Genomic DNA, 10,725 nt, shown 5'->3' on the forward strand with positions numbered 1-10,725 from the left:
GAGAGACCCGCGTACCGCAAAAAAAAAAAAAAAGTTATACTCTCTGCCTGTAATATGACATCCATAGTATAAATCGGTAACCATTTTGTTACATGTATCACATCATTATGTAAAATCTCTTAAACTTAGTGTATGATCAGGCCACCCAAGATGGCTGTTCTCTTGCTCTCTGTACATCCCCTGCTCGACCAGTCCCTGCCTCACCTACACCCTACTCACATGACTGACCTTCCTACATACTTGCCCCTGCCCCAACTAGTGATGGGTTCTGACCTTTAAATCAGAACATCTCCTCCATGATAGCTTATCAAAGAGATGGTGAGGCGCATGCCCCTCTGCTAGTTTCCCTGGTAACCAGTGAGCCAACCTGAGGTCAGTTCTCCCTATAACTGATTACCCCTTCCCCCCGCCCCCCAGCAAACACTGCTGCCATGTCATCTGCACACAGTGGCGTGCTGCTCCAGGACCTTGCTTTCGACATGTAAGCTCCCCCGGTCCATTAAGCCATTGATGTCTCTGCTGGCCTGACTCTGGCCTCCTCCTTCGGTCTTGAAGCTGGGCAAGTACAGGGCTTGCAGGCCTGCATGCTGCAGCCCAACACTTAGTTTCTTACTTTGCTCTTGGGAATCCCTTATTTATTCAGTCTATTCCAGTGTGCTGACAAGCTAAAGTGCCGTCCCATTGCCATGTCATTCTCCCCCTCCATTTCAGTATTTAAATAGCACCTCATTTTTGCCTGACTCTGCCCACCTGGGGAAGCTGCTTTGGAATCCCCTCGGCTACCATTAGCTCTCCCATTTTGCCTGGCACCAGTGGGCCCTTAACTGGCACCATTTACTTCTCCCCAGACTTGTCCCAGCGTTTCCAATTTGAATTCTTTATGTATTTTGATTAGACTTCTCTGGGGGGTTATTTCCTCCCAGTTAATTTATTATACAGTGATCATAAAATAACATAAAAAAGCCCAAATCGCCTCAACACCCACCGCAAGTGTTTTCGCGGTTCCTGTGCGTGTGCTTCTAGTAACTTGTATCTGCATGAATCGTCTGCCCCCTGACTGCTCCCCGGTGGCGTCACAGCGCTCACACCTCTTCTGTCCTTGAAACAAACCAAACACAAAGTCCCTACCGCAGCTTGCTTCCAGCCCCTTTCCTTCAAGCATCCTTTGTTTATTCTTTCTCCTCACCAGCAAATATATATGAGTATCTACTGGCTTTACTCCCTTAAAAAAAACAAAAAAAGAACACCTTCACACCTCAGCCCGCCGGGAGCAGCACCCACCCGCCGCCTGACTAAAAACCCGCTCTCACGGAAGCCACCTCTGACCTCGGAATTGTGCTTTGAGCCCTAATGTGCTTTCTTGTTGCCACTTCCTCTTTCTTCCTTTCGACTCTGTCGGCCTCTGGCTCTTGTCTCAGGTTTTGCTCCCGCCGCCTCTGGACTTCTCTCCCCAGTCCTGACTCCTTAGGACTCTGCTCTCTCTTCTGCTCCCTGGAGAGTCACAGGGTCGCCCGTGGGACCCATACCCGCACTCCCGAGCTGTGTTTCCAGCTGCACGGTGGTGCTTTTCACCTTGCTGGCTTGGGCTAGCCCCTCACGCCTCCCCTCATCTGGGTTTTGTGTCTTGGTGCATGGTGGACTTCCCACACGCCAGTCGGTCTGCACTGACTTTTCCCGCCGTCTCCTTTCACGCGGTTGCTCCGGCCGGCCTCTTCCTTTCTGTCCCTTAACTACCATGGAATCACTTCTTATCCCGCCACTGCGACTTCCCTTCCGTGCCCACCGCTTCTCCCTTCTCTGTATCCTCCTACTTACTGTACCTGCTGCGTCTCCTGTGGTTGCGAATCATTACCCACTTCTGGAGTGTTGACTTCGCAGATGGACACCGCGTGGTGTTCATTATTTAAGCCCCATTATTTGGCAAGGTGCTTGGCAACCAGTAAATGACTAGTAATTTTCCCCAGCAGTTTCAGACTAGGTTAGATGTTTGTGTAGTGAGCCCAGTTAGCAACCTTGATTGTTTTCTATTTAAGCAATTACCGTGCTTTCTGATTAAATCTTTTAAAAATCTGTCTTTTCACAACAGCTATAAATCGTGTGAGGTTAGGATTGTGGCTTTCTTGTTTATCCCCAGTGTCTAGCATGTGAAAGGAGTTCAGATATTCATTAAAAAGAATGGATATCATTTATGTTCTAAAAATTATACAGATTTAAGCCTGTACCAGCATTGTGTGAGTGTACTGGTGTCACCATAACCTTAACATTCATTACTGGGAGTTATAATTTTACCACTTATTAGAGTAAAATGATGGCTTATTATTGATTTATATTGATTGATTATTTCTTGAATATATTTCTGCATTTATTTGGCTTTTTAAATTTTTGTTTGTATATTCTGGATTGATATTTACCTATTGAGCTTTTAATGCTTATTTTATGAACTCTTAGAGTAATACGTTCTATCTTTGCCATTGATTACAAATATTTTCCTTATTTGTTTCATTTTTTAATTGTAGTTTTCTTTTCATTATGTAATCTCTTAATTTTAATATTATTATGTGACTTGAGCTTTTAAAATATTTGATCTTTCTCTCTATGATGGGAATTGATTCTTAGTTCATAGTCTGTGTATTTGCTACCTGAACTGTTACCTTGAGTGGTCCCATGCTAGTTTTAAGAGGTATATTTTTTACAGACTATTTTAAATTATATTTTAACAATTAATATTTACAAAATGTTGAATTTTTAGATTTTTTTTAATGCTTTGCATAAAACCTTGCAGAGTTTTTTTGAAGTATTGTATTTTGTCCCCAAAGTGATTTATATACAACCTTTAGAGTAGTTTTACCTTAGTATGTTAATTCACCACAACTCTTTTTTTTTGTAGTAAGAGGAAAAACTTTTTTCTAAGAGCTACACATTAAGGAAATTATCATTAGTGTTTCTGAATATAGTTTTCAAATTTTGTTCAGTTGCAAGTTTGTTTTTTTTTTTTCAGTTGCAAGTTTTTAAAGGTAAGTTCATGGCAGTTATTTTTTAGTTTGGGGAGATTGTTATCAGAAATTTAATCTGTTTACTTTGAGTCTGTGTACTTAATTATAATGCTAATTCCTAGTCTAAATATTGTTATATGTTGTTTTCTTTTATAGAGAAAACACTAATTTAATTATAGGCTAGAAGAACACACTGGAAGCTTTTGATGCTAAATTTTGATTAAAAATTTTTAATGTTTAAATGTTGATGCTGTCTAAAAAAGGAAAAATTATTATTCCTTTATAGCAGAAGTGTTACTTAAAATAAGTCTATTCTTAAGGCTTGTAAGTCTGTTTACAGTATTTGTATTAGAATTTTCATCTAAAACATTGTGTTAACTTTTTTTTCTGGATTCCTCCTCTCAGCTTTTTACTTTGATAAGTTTTCAAATCTACAGAGGTTATAAGAATAGCATAGTGAGCCACTACATGCCTGTCACTAGATATTTACCTGTTAGTAACATTTTGCCACTTTTTGGCTGAACTGTTTGAGCGACAGCCTAAATAGTCGGCATGTATTGCCTAAGAACAGGGATATTCTCCAGTACCAACATAACAAAATTGGCACTTTCAAGTTATTTAACACTGACAGAATGTTATATTTATATATATTCATATTTCCTTATTTTCCTTTTAATGAACTTTGTATCTTTTCTTCCCCATTCAGAACCCAGTCAAGGAACAATTGCATTCAGTTATTAAATCTATTTAGTCTTCTTTTTTCTAGAACAATTCCCAGACATTTTTTTGAGGAGGGGACAGGGCAGGGAGGCGTGGTGGTTGGTGTCCTTCTTCCATGACATGATATTTTTGTTTTGTTTTGCAGAATGTTCCTTTATTTGGTTTTGCCTGTCTCCTTAGGATAGATTCAGGATCTTTGGCAGGAATACTGCACAGGAGATCTTGTGCTCTTTGGGCGTTCTATGGGGAGGCATGTGGTGGCAGACAGTTAACATGATTGGTTGTTTGATCCCCTGGTTAAGGTGGCGGTGTCACATTTCTACACCGTAACAGTATCTTTATCCCCTTTGTAATGTGTGGGGATAATACCTTGATACTCTGTGGTTTTAGCATCCATTAATTATTCTTGTTCAAATCATCTGTTGCAATAGTGAATGCAAAATAGTGTTTTTTGTAATTCTGTCATTCCTTCTACATTAATTGGTTGGTATTCATCTTTAAAGGAGGGTTCCCCCTCCGCCTTACTCTTTATTTAGTATCATTTTGGACTCACTGATTCAGTTTTTTAATAGAATGCGTTACCATTCATTGCTGTCACAATTCTAGTCTGTGCTCAGGCTATGCCAGATTTACTCATGGGGACCCTCAGGTGTTACCTTTGAATTATCTGAAGCATTTCTTCTAATCATATATCTGTAGAAAAGTAGGTATGACTTTAAAATGTCCTTTTTGGATAACATTTCTTTAAATCCACAGGGACTTTCTCTTATTCACACTGTGATTAATATATGGCATACTTTTGTAGATCCTGACAATATTAACACCATTCAGTTGGGACCAAAATTACTTGAATGGCTACTTCCCTACAACTTCTTCGAAGGTTTTAGTTATCCCTTCCTCTAGTGTAAAAGCTTACTTTAGATTTCTTCCAGTTGCAGTTACTTCCTGTTCCTGGGTCTAGGGACAGGGTGGTGAGCAGAGACATCTTTAAAATATGTTTTGTCTTGTCAGTTTAGCTGTTGGAGTCTGTACTGTATATACTGTTTTTGCTAAAAAGGGACACATAACAGAAAAACAAATGCAATATAGTTGACAATACTACTACTTATATAGAAATTGGTGGAAGGAGTGCTAGCAGTATGATTAGAACAAGCCTTTCTGCAGTGCCTGAGAGCAGGAGTCCCTGGGACTGACCTTACAAGGACTTCTTTTCCTTGAAGAACATTTGACTTTTTTCTCTTGAGAAGGTTTATTATACTTCTGTATGTAGAGAGTTCTGTGCCAAACAGCACATGACTGTTATGGCTCACTCTTTAAATCTCTAGGCTTTTAGCTTTGGGGCAGGATCTAGTTATGGCCAGTTAAGCAATCCAAGCCCATTATAGATTCTCAAATCTTGGTGCTTTAATGAGGGTCTTTATACCCTCATGAGGAACAGGACCTGGAGGCATTTATCAGAAAGCTGAGACGATGGCGAGCTCTGTGAGATTGTTGTGTGTCTTGATTGCCTTCTCTTTTACTTGTGTCATTGTGGCTTCCATTGCTTTGAGGTGAAATGGGTTCATGTCCCCTTGTTTAGGTATAGAAAGTGTAGATAGTCTCCCCTCTGATAGGGTTCCAAAGTTATAAACTGAGGGGCTCAACAGAAATGAGGGGAATGGATAGAGGGTGCAGACAAGGAAGCAGGCACTGCTTCTTTCTAACTCCTGTCAGTGGAAAAGAACAGAGCTTTCAAAAGACCCAAGCTTATGCTGTACCTTATGAGTGAAAGAGGTAGCACAGCAGGTGAGTGGTGAAAGGCTAAACTCTGGTAACCCTGTAACAGAAGATGGTTGGATAGATGGATAGCCATGTGCAAAATTATGCAGTTGTCCCCTCCTCAAACCACTCATAAAAACCAGTTCCTGGTAGATTGATCTAAATTTTAAAGGCAAAGTATGTACCTGATGTTACATCTTAATTTAACAATAATCTTAATAACTTGATGAAGAATGAACTATCACCACCGCTTCTCGAATAGTAAATTCCCCTTACAGGAATACCACTTTTTATGTGACTTCTCCATTTAATACCATTAACAAAGTGCTGTAATAATGTTTAACTTCATGAATCATCCAGGGAAGGTTTCTTTTTCTTAAAAGCAGTTGTTTGTTTTTAAAGAACCTCATCTTTAGAATAATTGGCCCATTAGTCTGAATAAAGGGTAGGTTATCAAGGTATTGGGTTTCAGCCTCCCAATTGAGGGATCAGGGAAGGAAATGACTCTTGTGTTTTCTAGGAGATGAGTATTCATGCTGAAAAGCCTTTCTGCTCCTCTGCTGAAGGCTGACAGTTACCAGTAATTGTGTAGGTAAGAGATGTCCCATGTAAGAGAAGTGAACCCATTTTCAGGCCTCAGGAACTCAGACCAGAAAAGCGTCAGTTTCAACTGCTGTCTTAAATGTCTCTGGGCCCTTGGCAAACAAGCTTGTTAATATGACTGAATAGATCCATAGTTAAAGCAGGAGCACGTTATATATATTCAGACTTTATCATTAATAGGATAAAAAATTAATAATTCCAAATGTTTAATGTTAAAATATTAAGTTGTATGAATTTGATATTCAGGTGTGTTTTATATAGTCAATTGTATTTAATGTTATTTAGCATCATTTTCTGTTTTCTCATATCCTGGTCAGTTGAGGGACTACCCATGAGCAAGACCTAGATTTTCCTCAGGAAACAGTTCTGGGTCCACTCTGACACATGAATACTCAAGATTCCAAAGTCCTGTGCTAAGGAAAATAACTACGATAATTTTAGCTTATAAATTTAAGAAAAATGATAAATCACCCATCCCTGCTACTACAAAATTTCAGTAATGGATACATACAACTATTAACGTTAAACAGTATTATTTCTAATCCCCATATACATTTTCCGGAAAGGATCTCTGTAACTAAAAATTGAGTTAAAGTCACATTTGTATGTTTTTAGTTTTGGAATGTTTGTACTTCATAGTACTTTAATGTGCTACTAGTTTGTTTTATGTTGTCTTCCACTCCTACATACCTTTAGCTGTCAGTCCCAAAAAGATTATTTTATGTCCTAATTACAGATGAGGTCTTTATTTCATATTGTAAATGTTAATTATTTAATAACAGTGCAGTCACACATAATTAGTTCTGTTCCTTGTACGATGGTGGAGTATTACTGGCTCAGTGGTAAGGTGCTTGCACTGCTGCTCTGTGTTAGAGGTAGGGTCTAACATAGCCTAGGCTGATAACTGGGGTTCAGGAATCTTTCCTTCCTTCCAAAATGATGTGCTACTAGCGTTTGACTAGTATTTTTAGACTACCTCAGAAATTTTTACTTCTCACTGATGACTTGATAAATGGGACTGCACAGTAAAAAAAAAACAAAAAAAAACTTATTTGAAGGAAACTTCTTGTAGTCAGCATGGTTGAAGATTCGATATAATACTGAAATATTTGTGGGTGAATTTATATCTGGGTTTGCTTCAAAATGATCTGTTGTTTAGTGGAAGGGGCTGTGGGGAGGGGTTTTAGAGGAAATAAGAATACCTTTGAATGGATAATTGTTGCAGCTGAGAGATGGGTACATGGAGATTTACTGTTGTATTCTCTCTACTTTGGTGTGTTTGAGATTTTTTTTTTTAAGTAAAATAGTTAAAAATTAAATGGAAGACCTTCAAATCAGTGCTGCTCCCTTTCTCAAGTGGGGGTTTCCTTGAGAGAATTAAGCCCTAATGTCCTACAGCATCCAGAGTGAGTAGTGAATTAACTTCTCTCCCGTGCATCCAGAATGATCCTAGTTATGTACCATTCTTGGGGGAATGCGGAAGTGGTCATTTGTTTGTGTTTTGTGGTTCCTGGTGAGGAACATTAGCTGAGAAAGGTTGGTTGAGGGTATAGATATATATATGATTGATTCAACATTGTACTGTTTTGTAATTTGATGTGTCTTTGCTTTTTAAACAGAAGGTTCAAACTTCAGGGGTTTTTTGTTTTTTGTTTTTCAATTGAACTATAGTTGATTTACAGTGTTGTGCTGGTTTCTGGTGTACAGCAAAGTGATTCAGTTATATATATATTCTCTTTCATATTCTTTTTCATTATGGTTTATTACAGGATATTGAATATAGTTCCCTCTGCTGTACAGTAGGACCTTGTTGTTCAAACTTCAATCTTTGAACACGGTCAGAATACCATGTCGTTAACATGTTACCCTGTACTAACACTGTTGGAAAATGTGGTTTTCTTTTCTATCAGGTATAGTCTGAAAATGCAGCCCGTTGAGAGAGTGCACCTAGCCGTAGTTGCCTGTGGGGAAAGACTGGAAGAAACTCTAACCATGTTGAAGTCAGCACTTATCTTCAGCATCAAACCTCTTCAGTTCCATATTTTTGCTGAAGATCAACTGCATGATAGTTTTAAAGCCATAGTAAGTATTTGAGACTTAGTCAAGCCTGTATAGTTGAATATTTAATGGTATATATAGTAAAATGTTGTTGTACAAAAATATGTATTCTGCAGCTCTGCCCTCTAAGAGTGGGGACCGTTCCCTGCTGCCACTTCTATCTGCGCTTCCAGATCTAGCGTGTAAGAGGAAGACTTGTTTTTGAAAAGGAGTTAGGCTACTTAAGAGTCCTTTGCCAAGCATGGAGGTTTTATTTTACTGACTATAGTTCCAGGATGTTTTGACTGAGAAGTCCTACTTCTTAATTGTGTTCCCATCCTCCGCTTGAGAGTGCCTCAATCAGAGTGTGCACGAAGGTTTTAATTCTGTTTTGAGTGGAGGGGACTCTTAATTGACAATATGGAGGGAAGTAGCTTCTTGCTCTGGTAAGAAAGTTTCTTATTTTGGTTTTGTATTAATTACAGTCAGTTTGGCTGTAACGGCAGAAAACCCAAAATAACAGTGGCTTAAACAAGATAGAAGTTTATTTCCCTCTTATATAAAAGTAGGCAGTCTGTGGTATATGGCAGCACTGTATCTTCAGGGATTCTGTTTTTTTCCCTCTTGTGGCTGAGCCATCTTTAACATAAAGCTTCTACCTCATGATCCAAGATGGCTACTCAAGCGCCAGCCATCACACTCATATTCTAGCCAACATGAGGGAGGAAGGAGTGAAGAAGGGGGTTCTCCTCCTCCTTTCTAAGGAAACTTTCTAGAAGTTGCACATGACATTCCTGCCAGTATCTCATTGGTCTCAACTTAGTCATGTGACCATATCTAGTTGTTTGCGTGGCTTGACAATATACCCTTTTAATCAGGACTGCCACATAACCTTAACAAAAAAAATTATTCCTATGCAAGAAGAGGAGAACAGATAAATATAGGAGGGAGAACATATACGAAGAAGAAAATTCACCTGAAATCTCATTACCTTGTGTTCTGAGATGGCGGTGAAGATGATAATGATTATCCCTGCACCATCTCTTATCTCTCTATCTACACTCAATTAAGCTTTCAAACTGATTTGGATTTTTTTGCTTGATCTTTGTAGGAAAAGCGTATTCGATGCTTTTTCAGGTTAAATTAGTTCATTTTGCATATTAAGTGAAAAACACTACTTGTGACCTCAGGTCTTTTAGTTTTCTGCTAAAGTCTTTGATTCCAAGAGGCATAAAGCTTTACTTACTATTTTACAAGGACCGAAATTAGAACATTCTCTAACACCATACACAAAAATAAACCCAAAATGGATTAAAGACCTAAATGTAAGACCAGAAACCATAAAATTCCTAGAAGAAATCATAGGCAAAACACTCTTTGACATAAATCATAGCACTGTTTTTTTGGATCTGTCTCCTAAAGCGCAAAGGAAATAAAAGCAAAAATAAACAAATGGGACCTAATTAAACTTAAAAGCTTTTGCACAGCAAAGGAAACCATTGACAAAATGAAAAGACAACCTACTGAATGAGAGAAATATTTGCAAATGATGACTAATAAGGGGTTAATATCCAAAATACATAAACAGCTCATACAACTCACCATCAAAAAAAACAAACAACCTGATTAAAAAATGGGCAGAAGAACTGAATAGAGGGTTCTCCAAAGAGGACAAGCAGATGGACAAACAAGCACATGAAGAGATGCTCAATGTTGCTCATTAATCGTCAGGGAAATGCAAATCAAAACCACAATGAGATCTCACCTCCCACCTGTCATAATGGCTATCTATCATCACAAAGACCACAAATAAGAAATATTAGGATGTGGAGAAAAGGGAATCCTCATATGCTTTTGGTGGGCATGTAAATTGGTGCAGACACTGTCAAAGACAGTATAGAGGTTTCTCAAAAAATTAAAAATAGAACTACCATATGACTCAGCAATCCACTTCTGGGTATATATTTGAAAAAAATAAAAACACTCATTAGAAAAGATACATGCACCCCAATGTTCATAGCAGCATTGTTTACAATTGCTAAGATATGGACGCAACCTAAGTGTCCATCAACAGATGAATGGATTATCAAGAGGTGGTATATATATATATATATATATATACATACATACATACATACATACATACAATGGAATACTACTCAGCCATAAAAAAGAATGAAAATTTTGCCATTTGCAGCAACATGGGTGGACTTGGAGGGCATTGTGCTAAGTGAAATAAGTTAGACAGAGAAAAAAAATACTGTATAATATCACTTATATGTGGAATCTACAAATTACAACAAACTAGTGAATATAACAAAAAAGAAACAGACTCACAGTTAACAGAGAACAAACTAGTGGTTACCAGTGGGGAGAGGGAAAGGAGGAGGGACAATATAGGGGTAGGAGATTAAGAAGTACAAATTATTATGTATAAAATAAGCTACAGGATATATTTTACATCACAGTATATCCTGTATATAGTGTGGGAATGTAGCCAATATTTTATAATAACTATAAATGGAGTGTAACCTTTAAAAATTGTATACCTGTACCTTACACCTGTAACTTATATATAGTATTGTACATCAGCTGTACTTCAATTAAAAAAAAA

At 38.0% G+C, this 10,725-nt stretch overlaps 1 protein-coding gene across 3 annotated transcripts in view; it reads left to right on the plus strand.

Annotated features, from left to right (window-relative positions):
- GXYLT1 (glucoside xylosyltransferase 1) overlaps positions 1-10,725 on the plus strand; it is a 62,567-nt gene that overhangs the window by 20,924 nt on the left and 30,918 nt on the right. For all 3 annotated transcript variants that reach the window (XM_024122815.3, XM_024122814.3, XM_007123988.4), the window contains one exon: positions 7,985-8,156. In XM_024122815.3, the coding sequence (XP_023978583.1) occupies positions 7,985-8,156 (172 nt within the window). The remainder of the gene's footprint in view (positions 1-7,984; positions 8,157-10,725) is intronic.

Source organism: Physeter macrocephalus, chromosome 6, assembly GCF_002837175.3.
Source record: "Physeter macrocephalus isolate SW-GA chromosome 6, ASM283717v5, whole genome shotgun sequence".
NCBI lineage: Eukaryota > Metazoa > Chordata > Mammalia > Artiodactyla > Physeteridae > Physeter > Physeter macrocephalus.